The sequence below is a fragment of the Triturus cristatus genome, chromosome 5_2 (assembly GCF_964204655.1).
Source record: "Triturus cristatus chromosome 5_2, aTriCri1.1, whole genome shotgun sequence".
Lineage (NCBI taxonomy): Eukaryota > Metazoa > Chordata > Amphibia > Caudata > Salamandridae > Triturus > Triturus cristatus.
The window spans coordinates 196,772,205-196,793,393 of NC_140588.1; the positions used below are offsets into that span (position 1 = coordinate 196,772,205).

At 44.8% G+C, this 21,189-nt stretch overlaps 1 protein-coding gene across 1 annotated transcript in view; it reads right to left on the minus strand.

Moving 5' to 3' along the window:
• Window positions 1-20,977, minus strand: part of LOC146822785 (uncharacterized) — a 126,542-nt gene extending 105,565 nt beyond the window's left edge. Inside the window, exons 1-2 of the mRNA XM_085606300.1 lie at window positions 18,858-20,977; window positions 9,939-12,323 (exon numbers count right to left, since the gene is read on the minus strand). Coding sequence (XP_085462426.1) covers window positions 9,939-12,323 — 2,385 coding nt within the window. The 5' untranslated portion in view covers window positions 18,858-20,977. The remainder of the gene's footprint in view (window positions 1-9,938; window positions 12,324-18,857) is intronic.
• Between the last annotated feature and the right edge of the window lie 212 nt (window positions 20,978-21,189).

Genomic DNA, 21,189 nt, shown 5'->3' on the forward strand with positions numbered 1-21,189 from the left:
GTCCAGCCTGAACTGCCAAGCCATGTCTTCCCTTGACCGGAAACAAGCTTCCTAGGACCGGTTTCTGGCATTTCAGCTGTCTTCAGCCAGGCTTGCTTGAATCCAGTGGCAAAGTGAGCAAGGGACTCACGTCTGAGCATACCCTGCCAACTTATGGCGAACAAAGCAAAAACCAAAGGAAATGATGGACGGAGTGTTGAACATTGCAAGCACTCACCCCCAGTCAACTGATCTGGGTTTAATCCATCACCGTTCTTTAGCCCACTCTGCCACCCCAGTTCAGACATGGCCATATGCAAATCAGTCTGATCCTGTGCCTCATGGGAACAGTCCAGCCTGAACTGCCAAGCCATGTCTTCCCTGGACCGGAAACAAGCTTCCTAGGACCGGTTTCTGGCATTTCAGCCGTCTTCACCCAGGCTTGCTTGAATCCAGTGGCAAAGTGAGCAAGGGACTCACGTCTGAGCATACCCTGCCACCTTATGGCAAACAAAGCAAAAACCAAAGGAAATGATGGACGGCGTGTTGACCATTGCGAGTACTCACCCCCAGTCAACTGATCTGGGTTTAATCCATCACCGTTCTTTAGCCCACTCTGCCACCCCAGTTCAGACATGGCCATATGCAAATCAGTCTGATCCTGTGCCTCATGGGAACAGTCCAGCCTGAACTGCCAAGCCATGTCTTCCCTGGACCGGAAACAAGCTTCCTAGGACCGGTTTCTGGCATTTCAGCCTTCTTCAGCCAGGCTTGCTTGAATCCAGTGGCAAAGTGAGCACGGGACTCACGTCTGAGCATACCCTGCCACCTTATGGCAAACAAAGCAAAAACCAAAGGAAATGATGGACGGAGTGTTGAACATTGCAAGCACTCACCCCCAGTCAACTGATCTGGGTTTAATCCATCACCGTTCTTTAGCCCACTCTGCCACCCCAGTTCAGACATGGCCATATGCAAATCCGTCTGACCCTGTGCCTCATGGGAACAGTCCAGCCTGAACTGCCAAGCCATGTCTTCTGTGGACCGGAAACAAGCTTCCTAGGACCGGTTTCTGGCATTTCAGCCGTCTTCAGCCAGGCTTGCTTGAATCCAGTGGCAAAGTGAGCAAGGGACTCACGTCTGAGCATACCCTACCAACTTATGGCGAACAAAGCAAAAACCAAAGGAAATGATGGACGGAGTGTTGAACATTGCAAGCACTCACCCCCAGTCAACTGATCTGGGTTTAATCCATCACCGTTCTTTAGCCCACTCTGCCACCCCAGTTCAGACATGGCCATATGCAAATCAGTCTGACCCTGTGCCTCATGGGAACAGTCCAGCCCGAATTGCCAAGCCACGTCTTCCCTGGACTGTTCCCATATTACATGTGTGGACCTGTGTGCAGGATTTAGTACCCAGGGAGACCTTTTGCATGGTATTGGCTGGTATTGGAAGTCCAATGTATCTTTTAGATGTCATTATAAGACTGAATAATCACAACTTTGCCCAGGTTAGATATGGGTCTCAGGATGAGTTAACAGAAAGCATTCCAGACATCAGGGGAGTATGGCAAGGGTGCATGCCGACCACAAATCTTTTTATGTTATTTATTAATGATTTGATATCTTACCTTGAGAAATGCGAGAACAATACCTGAAGACTAGCTGGTGCCAGGGTTCTGGCACTTCTGTTTACGGGTGATACACTCTTGATCTCCAAAACACCTATGGGACTTAAGAAAGCTCCTGGGTCAGTTTGAGTTCTTCTGCAAGGATCTCTAGGCCCCTCTGTTTGCAGAAACCTCTGTTTGCAGAAACCAAGTTTATGGTTTTGCATCACTGTGCACCCACCAGATCCTACCCTACACACAATGGGACCCCATTGAAAAGAGTCCAAATATTTGATTATCTAGGGGTTACGGTCACTGAGCATTTTAATTGGCAACCCCACATTACAAGGCATAGGTAAAAATTAGAACAACTCTCAGGGTGAAGTCACAGCAGGGCTCCATTTCCACCCAATATCCCCAGTCCTCCAAATGTACAATCTTCAAGCACTTGGGTGGCCCTATACGGTGCCGAGCTCTGGGGTCACATGGCCCCAAGATCGCTGTTGAAAGTATAAAAATCAATTTTGTGCATCTCTTAATTAATCTCCCTGCTAGTACTCTGCTTTTTCCTTTAAGATAGGAGCTTGGTGTGAGATCAATTGTTAACAAATCGGGACTGAGGCCTATATTGTATTGGTGAAGATTTGAGCAACCTCAGAAATGATTTACTATAGATTGGGTTTTGATGAATTGTTGGGACTGCCTGGAGCATCTAAGATCCCTTGGTTCAGATTCATCAAACAATCTTTGTTCCATACTAGTTGTGGGAATCTATGGACTATCCCCCTGGAAGTCAGTTGGGTATCCAAGGCAATAACAAAGGGTACATATTGGCAGCACTTACATGAATCTAGTTTAGGGCAATCCAGGGTATGTACCCTTACAGCATCTTTTCCTGAGTTTAAAGATGAATACATCTTGGAAACATTTCTGGATGAGCTAGAACCCCCAAAAGCCAAAACACTTTATATGAAATCTCGGTTAGCAATCCTGCCTATTTACTCTGTCACTGCCAACTGGCAGCATGCTCCCACTGAGATAGATGGACATTGTCCTTTCTGTACTAAGCTCAGAGAAATGATGGAGCATGTAATAATTTTTTGCCCAGTTTATCTCGGGTACAGAAGGAAATTGATCCTTCCATTGTGTCTCAATTTGGGATGGGGAAATTATACATTAGCAATCAGGATTATGAGTAGTGACATTAGGCAACCCATTGTGTTTGCACTTTCACATTTTTTGCTATGCATGTGGAGGCTCAGAAAATATAAAAGAATGCAGTATAGTGGGTCTTGTCTGTAGTATGTGAGATAATTGATTCTCAGACATTTAGTTAGATCATACTGCCCACAGCAAAGGATATGTAGCAGGTCTCAATGAGGGACTAGCACCCTGTTTGGGGACTGCTCGTATTACTTAATACAATTTGTCCCCACGCACTTGTCTTTCGGGTCCAGCCTCGATAGCCTTGAAAAGTTCTGAAATGGGCATTAGTGTTGTAGTAAGATGCTATTTTATATATGAAACATTTCACTGTATTTTTTCAATGGGACTTCATGTATTTTATACTGTGATTGTTTGTATGTGCTTTTATGGCTTTATAGCCAAATAAAGATTTATAAAGTAAAGATATTTCCGCTTGGGAGTAATACGTAGGCAGCAAGAACTGATTGGTCCATTTGGGCTTTTTGCATATAATCTCTTATATTTATTTTTTGTAATTAACAAATAGAAAATAAATGGGTTTTTACAACTAGGTATGAAGACTAACTGTAGATAAATTATTCACAGGCATTTAAAATTGTTTTCTTTGTTCATGATCATGTGATATTTTTTTCAACTTTTTTCACTTTAAAAATGATGCTCATTTATATTGTAACTACAGACTTGAGAAAGACTTTTCAAGCCAAAATGTATTGCATGTTTCATGTCAACTGTGAACAAATAAATACATAAATTTGTCTGAAGGTTCTGCATTTTAAGACGGGTCTTTGTGAAAATCATTAAACTGGCACTGGTGCAGGTAGTCTGCTAGCACAATTTTGAAGAATCCACACAACACTACTAAACTATATATATATATTATCTACTGGTGGTCGCCAGTAGATAGTTATAGTTAGGACCGTGTTTCCATAGGAAATCTCAAAATTCTATTTTGAATAACTTTGGCGCCGGTTGACGAATCTTTGCGAAATTTTCAAAACTAATGGGGCGCTCCGCTCAGCTCCTACCCTGAAAGTCTTGGGGTGATTTGTCAAGCGGGGGCCGAGAAAAAAGGGGGGTCCCAAAACACGTTTTCCCCATGCATTTTTCCATAGGACCTTTAGTCGAAGGTACAGCCCGAACGGCTGAACAGAATTACTTGAAATTTGGCAGAGAGGTAGTCCTCCTCAGGTCAGGGAAGTGCCTTTTGCAGGTCTGGTGTCAATCTGTTCAGTATTTCCTGAGAAAATAGCATTTAAAAGCATATAAATATCTATACGCGCGCACGGTGCGCGCACGGTGCGTGCCGTGCGTGCACGGTGCGCGCACTGTGAAAAACCTTAAAAAAATATATATATTAATAAATACATAACTTAGCATTTAAAAAAACCGTACAAATTCACTTAAAAAACCATAGGTTTCACACAGGTTATAGTTAGGTGGATATTTCACTCGTAAAAAACCAATGAAATTCCCCCGTTATAGTTAGTTCAGATAACTATAACTCGCGCGACCGCCACTCTATCACAAGGATGATGTCATCAGTGATGTCATGAGTGATGCCACTGACCATGTCATGAGTGATGTAATATGTGACGTCATGAGCAGTGGATTGCAGGCGCGCGAGTAACAAATCACTGGGGCTCCAGTGATAATATTTATATAAAAAAATCTCTTTTTTTATCCCTTGACTCAGGCATTTAAGCTGAGAATTTCAATTATATAAACATGCGAAAAACACTTCGCACAATTTGGGTGAACCAGGGTACTGTGGTGAGGTACACATATATTAAACACAAAAATAGGTCCTCATAACATTAAACACTTTTAATGTTTTAATAGGTTTAAAAAAATGTTTTTTTCCCTCGTAGTAGGCACTTTGCACTTTAGTATTTTTATTATATGTACAATCAAGCTCAATGAGATATTTATACAAGCAACAGTTTCAACTACATACAAAAAATCTTTTAACCTATAATAATCTTATTTGAAAATGACATTCTTTTAAACAAATTTCATAAGATTTTAGGTGTATTGATTTACTTGTATTTTACTCGTATTGTCAGCTTAGAAAAAATTTGTGAACTTGTAGCTTGTAGTCTTTTATTTGTGTCATTTGTTTTAACACATGTGCCAATCACTTTGCTTGTTACTTGTATTATATAAACCAATGGGGTGACGCTTTACCGTGTCATGTGATCAAGGCCCAAGGTCGGGCTGAAACGCGTCATGGCAGCATTGTGTGTTTGAAATAAACAAAATTTGCACCAAACTGTGGTCCGTATCCGTTGTCCGTGAGGAGGCAGTAGCGGAGTTCCTGGGATATATATATATATTCACTGAAAAAACCATAGGTTTCACACACGTTATAGTTAGGATTTACCATTTAAAAAACCTTGCAAATTCAGTGAAAAAACCATAGGTTTCACACACGTTATAGTTAGCGGACATTTCACTCATAAAAAACCATTGAAATTCCCCCGTTATAGTTAGTTAAGCTAACTATAACTCGCGCACCCGCAATCCACTGCTGATGACGTAACATATTACATCACTCATGACATGGTCAGTGACATCACTCATGACATCTCAAATGACATCACTGATGACATCATCCAGTGAATGTGTGTTTTTCTGAAAATTCAATATGTTTTATATATGTATATCTCAAGGTCGATGGAAGAATAAATGGGTATATAAGTGTCTAAAAGGATGATTTGTTTTTGAAAAATTGATTGTGTAACTGACTGATTAAGTGTATCTTAGTGAATACATGGCTTAATGAGTAATGTTTAAATATTTAATTTTCTGTATCAGTCTCTCACTTTGTGTATAAGTGTCTGCATGGGTTGGTGAGTAGCTATATGGGTGTTTATATTGGATTTTAGGTTGTTTTTTGAGTATCAGTCTGAGTGTCTGCATGGTTCGGTGGGGGGTTTAACGTAGTGCATAGGTGCATGAATGATTGTCTGTCTGGTTGTATGTTTTGAAGACAGCATGTGTGCATGACTGTATGGTTTGATGAGTGTGTGTATGGGTGTGTTAGTGAGTGAATGACTGTCTCAATAGTGTATTTATGAGTTACATAATATGTTTTAAAGAAGTATATTTGACTATTGTTGTATATAAGTGAGTATATGTGTGAGTGAGAGATTGAAATAGTTCCTGTATGAATAAGTATGTGTTTTTATTAGTGATTATTTAAAAGAGAAAGTATGTGTAAGTTTCTGTAGAAGTACGTGTTGAGGTGTGTGTATAACTGAATATGCAAGTAAATGGGTGTTTGATTGTTTATTAGCATAAGCGACTATGTGTGTGAGTAACTCTATGGATGAGTGGCAATGTGTAACAGGATGTATAGGTGTATGAGTACATATGATGAGTGAGTACATGTATGAGTGACTGTACAGGACTGTTGGTGAATGAGTGGATGTGTATGTGGATCTAAGAATTAATGAATAGGTTGTTGTAACTGGTATTGGTATGTCCATTGTTTTGAAAATTTTAGTCTCTATTTTTGAATGTGTGTATCAAAGGTTATATTAGGGTGAGAGGAGGTCTACCACTCTGTCACAAGGATGATGTCATCAGTGATGTCATTTGAGATGTCATCAGTGATGTCATGAGTGATGTCACTGACCATGTCATGAGTGATGTAATATGTTACGTCATCAGCAGTGGATTGCGGGTGCGCGAGTTATAGTTAGCTTAACTAACTATAACGGGGGAATTTCAATGGTTTTTTATGAGTGAAATGTCCGCTAACTATAACGTGTGTGAAACCTATGGTTTTTTCACTGAATTTGCAAGGTTTTTTAAATGCTAAATCCTAACTATAACGTGTGTGAAACCTATGGTTTTTTCAGTGAATTTGCAAGGTTTTTTAAATGCTAATTTCTAACTATAACGTGTGTGAAACCCATGGTTTTTTCAGTGAATTTGTATGGTTTTTTAAATGCTAATTCTTACCTATAACATATGTGATTCCCATGGTTTTTTTATTGATTTTGTATGATTTTTTTATTATAAATTCATATATTTAATGTGTTTTTTTTAAACTTTATATTCTCTTAAAACACTATGTTTTTTAAAAAAAAAAATCTGCAATATATTAATTTTTCTCTTTTTTTTTTTTACCAAACAGGTAAGATATATTAGTATAACATAGAAAATCATTTTTTCTCTTTTTTTTTTTTTTTTTTAAGTGCGCGTACGGTAAGCGTACGGTAAGCGTACGGTTTACGTAATGTTCGTAATTTATCTACTCTTTTTGCGTATAGTTACGCAATTTGCGTAGCCGTGCGTACTGCGTATGGGGCGCGTAAGCGTGTACGCTACACGCGCACGTTACGTGGAAGTGTTGGGGAGTGACTGTTATGTGCATGCGCGCGAGCGCGTGTCTTTTTTACGCGCATGCGTACTTTTACCGTAAGCGCTCCGTAAGCGTAACGTAAGCGTAACGTACGCGCACGGTGGGTCATGTGATCATGAAACACTTACTTTCAGTTCTAGAACTCTCCTACACCACACCCATTCCCCTCATTTCTGCTTGTGATCCCTTAGGAGAAGGAGCTGACTTGTCTTTGTGATACGATGGCAGACCAGCACTCTTCTACTGAGAGTGAGGCTAGCAGCACCACCATCAGGCAGAGAAGGAGGAAACAGAAGAGCTCTTTTATATGGGAGTATTTTAGTTTTCCTGAGGGTGAGAAAAAAGTCAATGCTGCTTTGGTGACTTGCAAGCTGTGCCAGCGTGTACTTTCGAGAGGTAATCCCAACAAGAAGTATTCATTCGGGAATCACACTATGTTGAGACACCTTCACGATGTACACCCTAGGACACATGCTCGACATACTGGAGGAAACCCTTCAGTAAGTCAACCAAGCACATCCACAGCAGCTCAGCCGAGTCCTTCTTCGGAAGCTCAGCAGAGCCCTTCATCTGTGGGGGCAGATTCACCTTTTTCTGATCCTGTGGAAACGAACCATCGGTTTGCGAGGGTTACTATGCGGTGTTCATTTTGCCATGGTCTAATTGTTCATAGGGAGACCAGTGTTCCCCTCATTAACAACAAAATAGACCAGCACATTTGTCCTACCAGCTAATGTTCCCATTCTTCCTTTCCTCTGTCCCTGCATGAACACAACGGCTCTTTTAAGAGCCAACCTTACCTCTCAACTTTTTTTTATTTTTTCTTTAAAACTTTTTTTTTTTTTTACCGTACGCTTTACCGTAAGCGTAATTTTTTTACCGTACGCTTTACCGTAAGCGTAATTTTTTTTTTTTTTTTTTTTTAAAAACACTAAAAATCAATTACCACATCTCAAGATCCTTGAGGAATTAATAACTAAATACTAAAAATCTGTTTGAGATAAAGTGGTAGAAAGGGACCATCTAATTTCTGACTTACCTGACCCACCCAACAATTTAATTTTTAATTAAAATGTAATTGAAATTACTTGAAAAAATGGTTGGTTTTTTTCGAAAATTTTCTTTCACAATCTGAAAAAAAAGAAAAAAGTATTAATATTTAATAAATCATTATATAACACAGTACACGTATTTACATATTTTCCCCAAAAAATGTTTTGCCTTTTTTTTGCTGTTTTCAGAATATATTGCATTTCACTATAAATTGTGAAAGCAATTGCATTCATCACTTAACAGCGGGCAAAAAAAAATAACAATCTCAAAGATTGTTTTAAAAAAGCCCAGAATCTCTTTTTACTTAAACATAACATTATAGAAATGCATAATATTCTATAAAAATATCATCTAATAACAATAAATATTTCTTTAAAATACCGTCTGACAATTTTGTTTCAGAAGCATAATCACAAAAATATTATATCTCAAATAACTCCACAATACATCTGGTTCCATTTCCTTTAGGCCAAATAGTAATTTTAAAATTCTTTTTTGATTAAATTTCCAATGGTAATCTAATAAAATTCCAAAATTTAAATTGTACAGATCTTACCGATTCTCTCTAACATTTTGGTTTCCGAAAGATTAATTAATAATTAAATAAGTCCACAATACAATTGGTTACCTTTCCTTATGGCCAAATAGTAATTTTAAAAATCTTTTTTGAATAAATTTCCAATGGTAATCCAATAAAATTCCAAAATTTAAATTGTGCAGATGTTACCGATTTTCTCTAAATTTTTGGTTTCCGAAAGATTCATTAAAAATTAAATAAGTCCACATTACAATTGGTTACCTTTCCATTAGGCCAAATGGTAATTTGAAAAATCTTTTTTTTTGAAAATTCCAATGGTAATCCAATAAAATGGTAAAATTGTTTTGTACAGATCTTGCCAAGTCTCTCTAAAATTTTGGTTTCAGGAAGATTAGATAGGAATTTGCTAAATCAAAAGGCAAACGTTGCTTGAAAATCAATTGGGAATCATTACACAGTGTCCAGCCTTTTTCACATTTAAGATAAACTGTGTAATGTCCAGAAGTAACAGTAGGTCCTTCATGGAAAATTATTGCAACTGTTACAAAAGTTTTTCCTGAAATTGATAATTGCTGTCCTATAAACTTCTTTATTAAAGTATCCAATTTTGAACCATCAGCTTTACATCGTTGCATCATTAAAATTACATACTGTCCGTATTCCTTTAAAATTAACTTTGAAAACATGTCAGATTTACACTCACCGCATTCCATGCTATGATTAGCATCTTTAATAAATTTAGCAAAAGTGACTGTTTTACTGTCTGGCAATGTTAAATAAATAAACCTTTCAGAATCAACATTAGAGCCACATGTATTGTAACAGTTTTCACAACTATGTTCCCATTTATAAGAGACACCAAACATATTTTCAATGGGAACCCCTTCTTCTTCCAGTACCTGAAGAAAATACATCAAGAATTCCTGTGCGTCTTGCTGTACATTTTGAGAAAACTGTGTTCGTCCTGAACATACATCTAAAAGTTTTCTAATTTCAGTAGCACTTTCTATTTGAGTTTTATCATTACTCAGCTTTTGAAAAAGGAGACTCAACTCAGAACAGAATCTTTTTCTCTGATTTACTATTATCTGCTCTTGCAAACTTTCCAGATAAAATGCAACATTCAGCACTACATTAGCGTAGCAGTTGACACCAGAGCTATTTTCAAAATGACATCCTACAACCTCTTCTTCATTTTCCTTTTTCTTTTTGCTTGCAATTACATCACTCCTCTTTTTTTTCCTCCTCTCTACATCCTCATTACAGATATTCTCAATTCTCCTTTTACGAGAAACTACACGCTTCTCTAACACAGGATACTGACCTAAATGAGGAGCATAGGTTCTTCTTAATCTATTATACTCCTTTACACAATTTGCATCAGCACTAACTTTTGAATCATCAAAGTCTATCATGAATAAACCAGATAATGTTTTCACTCGTGACAAAGCTACATAAGCCATACCTTCTTTGAACACAGTTGAACCAATGTTTACAAATGCACAATCTACAGTCAATCCTTGAGACTTGTGAATAGTTACAGCATATGCTAGAGAAAACGGAAACTGTTTCCTTTGTACATATAAGTCTTTCACAAGCATGAAACGAACTGTACAACGACAAATGTCTATAACTTCTTCTATCTGATCAAATTTTATTTTTAAACATTCTATTCCATCTTTTTTCTGATAATTAATAAAACCCACAACTCTTCCCATAGCTCCATTAACTAAACCTTTTTCAACATCCAAATTTCTCCTTAAAAATACTCTACAGTTCATGCAAACATATAGATTTTTTTCTAATCCAGCAGTTTTGGAAATGTTCTTCTCTAGTGAATCCAATTTATTTTTCAGTTTGCCTGTTAATGTGATAGTAATTCTTCCATCCTGAATTTTGTCCACTGCTTCCAATTTCCTGATATCTTCCTTTTCCAATTTCAAAAGCTCCTCATTGAATATTGAGCATTCACGTAGAGTTGGCATTAAGCAGATGACACTTTTCTTTTCTGCAATGTTCTTGTATATCTTCTCTGCAACTATTTCTTCCTTTGGAAATAAATTATGTAGCAACCTACTCTGTAATGCTTTTGTGCCAGCTTCAGTCAGTAGTCCAATCCTGATATCTTTCAGAATACTTCCATATTCTTCATCGTTTGCTTGCCTCATATTAGTAGTAAGTTCCTTGTACTCAAAGAAGGACCAAATATTTGCATTACCAATGCTTCCCAATGACTTCTTTGTGTCTTCATGTGTCACAGTATTAAACACTGGTTGTCCTTTAACTGGAGTAAGCTGTAGAAGATCCCCAAAAACTATGACATGTTTTCCACCAAATAACACGTCATAGTCTGTCCTTAGAATTTGCTGCATTCTTAAATGCACAAAGGCAAGCATTAAGTTTGATACCATGCTCACCTCATCGATAATGAGAACTTGCATCTTCTTCAATACTCTTGAAACTTCCAAGCATGCTTCTCCAGTTAGCTTGTGGTATTGTATTTTGTTCTCATGCTCCACTGGTAACATTAGCAAACGATGTAAGGTGATTCCTTTTATGTTATATGCTGCTAACCCAGTTGGAGCAGTAACCACACAAGACAAAGTAGAATCCGTTTTTTGCTGTAGGTAGCTTCTGATGACTTTTATTAAGAAACTTTTTCCAGTTCCAGCTTGTCCGCTTACATACATCCTGATTGGATGAAATGATGTGCATGAGCACTCTTTTTTTTCATGTAGTAATCCGTGATCAATTTTGTTTCTGATCTCTTCATAAATTTGTTGCTGCTCTTCATTCAGTTGTCTTTCCAAATTTGGTAAGTCTATAAATTCTTCTTGAGCTTGATTCATAGCCGTTTCCACTTCATTCATGGCTATTGCAGCTTCATTTTCAACGATTGGTTGTCCTAGGGGATCTTGACTGAGTGTTCCTGAACTTTGGCTGTCTTGAGAACTGTCTCTAGCTACTTCAGCTGCAATTGTAGTTTCCTGTTCAATTTCTTCATTTAACATTTGCACATAAGTTGTGAATGTACTGCATTGTATGCTGTCTTTGCAAGCATTAAATGAATCTTCATAGCTTTGAAAATCTCCCAGTAGTTCATCCTCTGTACGCCATGGTTTAAACAGCTGTAAAAGAGCCAAGTAGTAAAATTCCTTTTTGTCAGTAGTGTCGCAACTCAGCTTCCTGTGATTTATCAAACTTCCTTTTGTTTGCTTCACCAAACATCCTTCCTCACCAATGACTTTATATTTTCCATTGTTGATGTCTTCTGCGGCTTTCCGTGAATAAATGTAGTTCTGCAGCACTTCATAGAGACACATGTTCTCCAGATGATGACTTCTCTTGGGATAATATGTGTCCAACATGTTTGATTTCAAAATATCTGTACTTTCTGGGTCATTTTCGGCCAAATATTCAATTTCTCCAACAGATTTCAGTACCCGATTTCTCATTGCTGCAAGGCCTAAACTTGCCCAAATTATTCTTCTTGATTTCGAGTAGAGACTTGCAGAAGATAACCTATCTGAACATTCGTAGGATCCAATTTCTCGATGCGATAACATCTTTATGTTTAAAACGTTTTTATTGAAACAAAAACAAACCATGGGGGAGGGGGATAGGAGGTCAGGATACATGGAATACAGTCAAAGAAAAAGGGTGCATCTCCAGAGGGTTGGCAATAGGTAGCGCAGTAAGTCAGGGGGAAAAACACAGTAAATGAAGGCTAGAAATACAAGCTATGGAACCCCGCCCGCGCATCCGACACCCCAAATCTAAGCAATGAAAGCCATCAGCAACTCAACAGAACACCATCCCCCCCCCATCCCCCATCCTCCCAGTAACGAAACCCCCCCCCCCCACACCCCCCCCCCGTCCTATGGTCCCGCACCAGAGTAATCCTCACCAGGAAGCCCCGCACCCCCCCTCCCCCTCCCTGGGAGGTCCCCGCCTCACATGTAAACTAGTCCGCCGGGGTCACCGGCGGCGTCAGCCTGAGAAGCCTAAGATACCTCGGGCAGGTGAGCTCCCGGAATTCAGTGGACAGCAGCGCTAGAAAGGGTTGCCACAGCTCTTCAAATTGGTCTATCTCCCCCGCAACCGTAAGCGACAGCTTCTCCATCCCCAGCACATGCCAAAGCCTATGCAACCAACCGGTGATGGAGGGGACGGTGGCTGTGCGCCAGTGGATTAGAATGTTCTGAACCGCAGACCCCAGCGCAATTGCGATCTGCCTACCCCTACGGGACTTCAGTGGGTACATTAGGTCATTGGGGAGGCCCAACAGGACATACGCCGGGAGTCGCGGCAGCTCTATCCCAAAGTGCTTATCCACCTCGTCCAGAACTTCCTTCCAGTAGGCGGTCAGCACTGGGCAATCCCAAAGAATGTGTGAAAGGGTACCTTCCTGCCCGCAGCTCCGCCAGCACCCCTGTCAGTGTGCTTATGCATTTCATGCAGTCTCTCCGGGGTGTAGTACCAGTATGTGGACACCTTAGTAAAGGTCTCCGTAAGGCCCGTGTGATATGCAGAGTGCCGCGCCCGATACGCAATTTTGTCCCATTCCTTGTGGCTGAGTGTCCTGCCCAATTCCCTGTGCCAGCGCTCCCTCCCCGGGTTGTAATAGTGAAACGGCGGGGGTTGTAGGTATTTGTACAGATCGGTAATTAGCTTAGCGTCGGAGGTCCTAGTAGCCAACCACCTCTCATACGGTGTAATTGGACGGGCGGCGGTGGCGCGCACCTGGGGCTGGAGGGCCCAATGCCGAACCTGCATGTAGCGCAATCTGTCCAGCTCCGTCAGGCCGAACTCCTGGCGGAGTTGCTGAAAAGGAACCACTCCTTCCGGGCCATAGATCTGGAAGAGTGCCCTGCAGCCCGCCTGCACCCAGTGGGAGAAAACCCCCGGCTCCATCCCTGGGGAGAAGTGCGGGTTGCCCACAATGGGCGTGAGCGGCGAAGGGAAGGTGGTAAGGCCCCGGGCCTCACAGACCGCGTCCCACACACGCAGGGGGACCCGCGTAACAAAGGAAGCGTAAAGATTAGGGGGGCGATGCGCGCGGCGCAGGAATGGAACCTCTTGTAAGGTGCGGCCCGCCACTGCCTGGTCTTGGAAGAGCCAATGTTTGTCGGACTCCCACCTGCTCCACTCCACCAGATAGCGTAGCTGTGCCGCCTGAAAGTACTTACGGAGGTCTGGAATACCGAGACCCCCCGCCTCCGGAGCAAGCGTGGAGAGGACCCTCTTCATGCGTGGCCTGCGGCCCTGCCAGACAAAGCGGGAGATGTCAGCCTGCATTTGTCGTATCCAGCCCACCGGGGGCTGGAGCGGGAGGGCCCGGAAAAGATATAGTATCTGGGGCAACACCGTCATCTTGACCGCCGCGATTCGCCCCAGCCAGGACAGCAGGCCTTTGTTCCAGCGGCCAAGCTCATCCTTGATCTTCCTGCTGAGGGAGGCATAATTGGCCGTAACCATCTCCGGTAATGTAGGCGCCAGTAGGATCCCCAGGTACGGCACCGTGGACGAGGACCACTGCATGGGGAAGAGCCGCTGAAGATCCCTCCTGGTATCCGCAGCCAGGGACACGTCTAACGCCATCGACTTGCTCATATTCATTTAGAAGCCGGCCACCCCCGCAAAGGCGTCCAGCTCCCGGAGGCAAGCAGGCAGCGACCTCCTAGGGTCGTCCAAGGTCAACAGGACATCATCCGCGTAGAGACTGACGGTGTGGACGTACTGGCCCATCCGGACCCCGAAAGCATCCGGATTATTACGAATCCTCTGAGCAAACGGCTCCATGTAGAGGGCAAACAAGAGCGGCGAAAGAGGGCAGCCCTGCCGCATGCCGCGCTCGATGGCAAAGCCCCCGGAGCTACACCCATTGACCCGCACCGACGCTGAAGGATGCTTATAGCAGTTAAATACCATGGTGCGGAACTTATCGCCGATTCCCAATTTCTTGAGGACCAGCTCAAGATACGGCCAGTGGACTCTGTCGAAGGCCTTCTCCGCATCGACGGACAGCAACATCCGCTCCCCCGAGATCCTTGAGGCCTTCTCCAGAACATGCGTCACCCGCTTGGTGTTGTCAACCGTCTGTCTGCCGGGCACAAAGCCAGCCTGGTCCGCCTCCACCAGACCGGGGAGGTGTGGACTCAGCCTGGACGCGAGAATCCCCGTGTACAACTTTAGGTCGACATTTAAAAGCGAGATGGGTCGGTACGAGCCGCAGAGGGCCCGGTCCTTCCCAGGTTTCGGGATTACCGCGACCGTCGCCCTCAGGAGATCCGGAGGGATGGCTCCCGATTCGGAGAAAGAGTTAAATAGCCGAGTAAGGACAGGGGCCACAACCGTGCAAAAAGTCTTGTAAAATAGCGACGTGTACCCGTCCGGGCCCGGGGCCTTGCCATGTTTCAGCCGCGCGATAGCGGAAATCACTTCCTCAACATGGATGTCCCGCTCCAGGTGGTCCGCCTGAGACGGATCCAGTACCGGGAGGGTCACCGACTCTAAATAGCCGTCGGCATCCCGTGGCGAGGAGGGCTCCTCAGCATACAGCGCCTCGTAGAAGCCGCAGAAAGATTCCGCTACCTCCGCGTCCCCGGAGACAACCCCCCCCCGTCCGTGCCCACCAATTCTTTCACAACGCTACGCTGTTGCGCGAACCGGAGCCGGTGTGCTAGGAGCTTGCCACATCTGTCCCCCCCAGCGTAGTAGGCATGTTTCAAGCGTAGGGCGGCATACTCCGCCCTGTCAAGATCCAGAGCCGACAGGAGCTTCCTCGCTGCCTTCAACTGCCTCCACACCCTCGGCGCCCCCGTGCGGCGGTGGACCTGCTCAAGCTCCCGGACCTGAGCTGTCAGCTCATCCCTCTTCAGTTGCCGCTCCTTATTTTCAGCTGCAGAAATAGAGATAAATTCCCCCCGGAGGACTGCCTTCAATGCCGCCCACTGTGTCGCCTGCGAGGTGTCAGTGTTGCTATTGTGGGTGAGATAGTCCCGTATGACCTCCCCGATGCGTTGCACCACCGACTTCTTGTGTAGAAGGGTATCCCGGAGGCGCCACACCCCCCGAGAGGGGGAGGCCGCCGGCCACTGGAAAACGCCGGTGACTGGGGAGTGGTCAGACAGGGTCAGGACCCCGATGTCCGCCGCCGTGGCAGCGGCACGCATCGGTCCACTCACCAGGAGGTAGTCCAGCCGTGAGTAGGTTCGGTGTGCGTGCGAGAAATAAGAGTAGTCCCTATCCGTGGGGTGCATGGAGCGCCAGAGGTCGTGCAAGTCCATTTCCGCAATCCGGGCCCTCCCAGCCCGGGACAGTTCCCCCGTCTGCGGGAAGCGCTGCGCCGATCTGTCCATCACAGAATCGAAGACAATGTTAAGATCCCCCCCCAAGATAATGTGGCGGTCGGGGGAAGCAGTGACATCCACCAGCGCGGAGTCTAGGAAGCGCTCTTGGTGATCGTTTGGGCTATAAACGGAGCCGACCGTAAATGCTATGCCTCCCAGGCGCATGCGATACGCAAGGAGCCTCCCCTTCTGTTCAGCACACTTCTGCAAAACCTCCCCCCGAAAGGAGCTCGCTAGGAGAATGGCTACCCCCGCCGTCTTGTTCGCTGCCGAGGAAAAGAACTGGGTAGGGAACCTGGCAGAACGCATCCTATGGCAGTCTCGGGGCAATAAGTGTGTCTCCTGCAAAAGGCAAATGTCCGCCTGCGTCCCCTCCAGCAACGATAGGATCGCTCTGCGCTTCACCGGGTTATTCAGATCCTGAACATTAAGGGTCACTACCTTTAGGCCCGGCATTCCTCGCGGGGATCGGGAGCGCCATGCAATGGGCAGGGAATCAGCGGGTGGGGCGCGCGGGGCCGTCGCGCAGGACAAGCCAAAACAAAGCGGGCATAGACAACATCGGACGGGACCTTCCCAACCCCAAAACAACCCCCTCCCCCACCCCAAACACAACCCTGGCAACTAGCCACCCACAAACTCAAACACCCCATTGTCTCAGTCAAGCCCCAAGACGGGCAAGTCCGTAGAAAAGAACGAAGTGGACGTCCAGCCACTCACCTCCATCCGCTCCCCCCCCACCCCCCCGCCCCGTACCAAGCATGTAAAGAAGCTAAAGACATCTCCCCCCGGAGTGTGTGTTAGGCCGTCAAGGCCACGCCAGAGGAGCCGGTCGAGTCCCCGGCCGCCGCCCTCAGAGCGTCGGCCATGTCCGCCCTGATGGTAGGGGAGTCCGGACGCCCCACGCTGGCCGCTGAGCGCCGCCTCGTTGACCTCCGCCGGTTCCGTCTCTCCGAGGACCTCCACGACGGCGTAGCTCCTTCTTCCTCCGCCGCCGTGAGCCCCAGGACACCACAAATGTCTTGCAAGGAGCGTAGCTGGTGTAACACCCCATTCCACCGAAAAATCATGCGGAAGGGGTGACCCCAAGAGTACTGCGTCTCGTGTTCGCGCAAAAAGTCAGTGGCAATCCTAAAGGACCTGCGTTTCTGCAGCGTGATGGCGGAGAGGTCCTGGTAAAGCGCCACCGGCCGATCCCGGAAAGTCAGGGGCTGTTTCCTGCGGGCCTCAGCCATGATGCGCTCCTTCAGTGGAAAGTCGGGCAGGAAGGCCAGAATGTCCGGTGGAGGTGCCGATGACTGGCGCTGCCGGCCGACCCTATGCGCCCTATCAATGCTGATGGGAAAGTCCGCAGCTTCCCCCAGGATCTCTCGGAACAGGGCCTGCAGGTAGCCCCTCAGATCGGACCCCTCATCCGCAGTCGGCACACCACGCACTCGGATGTTGTTCCTCCGAGATCTGTTCTCAAGGTCCTCAGAGTGGGCCTGGAGCTCCACACACTGCTCCCGGAGGCGGAGAACGTCCTGCTGTAGGTGGACTATCTCCTCCGCTCGATGTTGGCCCTCCGTCTCCACCGCTTCAACATGTTCGCCAAGGCCCTCCACCTCCCTGCGCACTTCTCGGACCTCACTGGCCACCTCCCGCTTCAGTGTCTGGAAGTCCTCCCTGAGGGAGCTAAACAGTTCCTCCATAAAGGCCCTCGTGACGGGTGGCTCCCCCCCAGTCACATCCGCCGGAGCCCGGGAGGACCCCGGTGAGGGCTGCGTCCTGTCCCGCAATTGCTGGGCCCTGCCAAGCATGTCCGGCAGGGTACGGTCCCCTTTCTTCGGGCCGCCTCTTCCAGACATCGCTAGCTCCGCAGTCGAGCACGGATCCAGGCGCCCCAGGGGTGCTCAGCCGCCGGCAAGCACTCGACGTGGGTATCCCCCACGAGCGAAGTCGCTGCGTCACAGGTGACAAAATGGCGGCCCAGCCCGGTCACCGTCAGCCGCGGGAGCCCATGCGAGACAACCAAGGGGGCCGCAGTGGGGGGGTCTCATCAGCACATCCCTCCGAGAGTCAGCCCAGCAGCAGCGGGGGTCACTTGCATCCAGCAGCCAGGACTCCGGCGAAGGCTGCCACCACTGCTCCTTCGGGGACAAAATGGCGGCAGGGCGGAGCAGGCCAAAATGACCAGGCCCGACGACACCACCGGGGCCCCTGAAGCACCCCACAGTCAAATAAGTTCCACCACCGGCCCCAGTCCGTCGCGCACAGGGCCCAGATGGTCCAACCCCGTCAGGGAGTCCGCTGTACCTCGGCTAGGGGTTAGGGGCCCCCGCAGTGCGAGGTGTTGCCATCACAAATCCGAGTGCCGGGGCGCCCGTCTCAAGCCCTCCGCCCCGTCGGGTCCTCTCCCGCAAGGCTCCTTCGATCTCCGTCGAGCGGCGGGCCAGATCCCCTCCAAATCGCAACTTTCAGCACCAGGCCCAACCGAGGTGTCCGGACAGCACTCCAATGCGCTCCGCCCCTCGGGCTCGCCGTCGTCTCTTGAACTCGATCGAACTTTTGGGGGGGTTCCCCCGAGGCGATCCGAACCAAAACAGCACCAATATGCACCCCTGATGCTCCGCCACTCTCCTCTCCCGCGCTGAGCCTCAGCAGGGGGAGAAAAGCGTAAGAAAAGGGCTCAAGCTTGGCCGGGCCGGAGGAGCTGCGGGAGGAAGCGTCCGCTCACCCCGCCATCTTGGCCACGCCCCCCGCGATAACATCTTTAAACTGAAACTGTACAGCTTCTTACTGACAGTCTTCTCGTGAGAAATCTCTTCCCACATTTCTTTCAATTCAGTTTTTTCAGATTTAGTAATGTAAGACGTTACATATCGAGCAACAGCAATGGAATTGTCAGCTACATACTGTATATCCATGCTAGCATTCCACATGGATAAAATGACTGGGTTGTAGTCATTTATATTTTTTGATTCTTCTTTTCTTTTAAGGTTGTAGGTATTCTTAGGTGATTTTCTTGTAATAGTATGTCTCACAGATGACATAAAACTGTTTACTCTTCCATTTGAAAGAACAGGTCTAGGAAATCCAAATCGACATTTAGTGTAGTATTTATCTTTGCTCTTGTATTTCCGTCGACAGTATTTTCCACACCGATGACTTTGGAAACGTAAAACTTGCTCCTTTAACTTTTTCTCTTCTGTGCTTTTTGGTATAGCACATGTTGCATATTCTTCAATGAAAGATAACACTGCTTCATCAGTATCTGTTCCAAACTTTGGGGCATCCTTGATCCACAACAGCATATGAATATGAGGAGCACCTCTTGCCTGGTACTCTTTTCTCCAAAAGAAATCCTCTACTTCTCCAAGAGGTGGATTTTTTTTATTGCAGATGAAGGACATCATAGCCTCAAATCTATGATTGAAATATCTGCAAACATTAACCGGATCCAATGAGCACAGTTCTCCTGCTGTCTTGTATTCGATGTTTTTAATGTTTGAATTTGCCTCTCGTAGAAAATCCAGTAAATCATCCCAAGCGTACTCAGCACAGCTTAGAGTAAGGAACCATGTTGGTGTTCCTAAATTTCGTAACATGCATTTTAATTCACCATGGCGTCGGTACCAATATTCATTTGTCCCACGCTGACAAGCCATCAGATTGATCAGTTGTGTTTCCAAATGATCATCTCGGTGCTGCACTTTCTCCATAAAATCCTTAGCAGACACATTTTGTAAATGTACTCCACTTTTTAAAATGTGATTTACTGCATATGATAATGCAGACAAGTCGCTTTCAAATAAAAGATGGAACAAATAAGGAATACTTTGTCGAAATCTGGGATCTTCTGCATATAGTCTTGTAGTTCGATACTCAGAAGCTGGAATCTGTTCTGGACGTTCATCGTATCGTCCTCCTTTTCCTGTAGGAAACAGCTGGGGAAAACATCGAGCTTCCAAGCTCTCCTCCCATACACTCACGGGAGTTCCTTTTGCTTTCTTCATCTGAAACAGATCAATATTGTCTCCCATAACTTCTTTTGAATGAAGAGGATGTATGCTAAAATGTTCATAAATTTCGTCTTCCTTTGACTTGTCCACTTTTTCAATTTGTCCAGTTGGTGTTTCTGTGTCTTCTTGTAAATCTTCTTCTTCTTCTTCTATATAAATTGATTCATACCATTTGTTATTCCTTTTCAAATACAAATTTGCTCTTTGTACTTTCCGTACATCTACCAGCTCCTGCCAAATCTTCTTATTCTTTGTAGGTACACCATTAACCAGAATAACTAATGGTTCAGTTTCCAAAGTATCTGCATCAATAGTTTCCATATTTTTTTTCAAATCCAAGGGCAAATACACCACTCTTCCTTTTAAACCTCTCAGTAAATCTGAAGGAGGTAATTTACCAGTTTTGGGCTCCATACGTACTATGGTCTGGAACGGATGAACACATTGAATAAGTATAGACTCATAAGTATTTAATTCAGAAAGTTCGGCAGGAATAACATCCAATTCTAAATTATTATGTACAGCTCTGGTCGGCATTCTATTTTCCTCTAACTTGTTGTAACAGTATTTACAAATACGCTGATCTTCACCCAATTCAAAACAATTTTCAAGAAATATATATGTGGCAAAATCCTTCCACTTATAATTATCTTCATTTTCACTTTTTCTGTAGAGATCAACATTCCTGGTTTGTTTTCTATAATGAGTTCTGCGGCAACAAATACAAGTAATATTTGGTCTTTCATTAGAGATTATTGCAAATTTTGTTATGTGATCATTAAATGTCTTACTTACAGAGGGTTCTACATTCTCTTCCACTTCTTCCTCATTTACTGTGTCCTTTTCTGCACTGTCTTGTTCAGGACCAAAGTAACAAAACTGAATTTCATCAGTAACCTTCTCTACATCTGATACCGATCCACGGAACAGAGCCCTATTCAATTCATCTAACTTTATTGCTGGACTTTTAGCAAAATACAACGGTCTCACAAACTTTCTCATTTCACTATGAGGAACAGCCAGCATCCTAAAATGATGAAAAACACTTTTACACACTTACCTAGATAGACAAGCCAGAG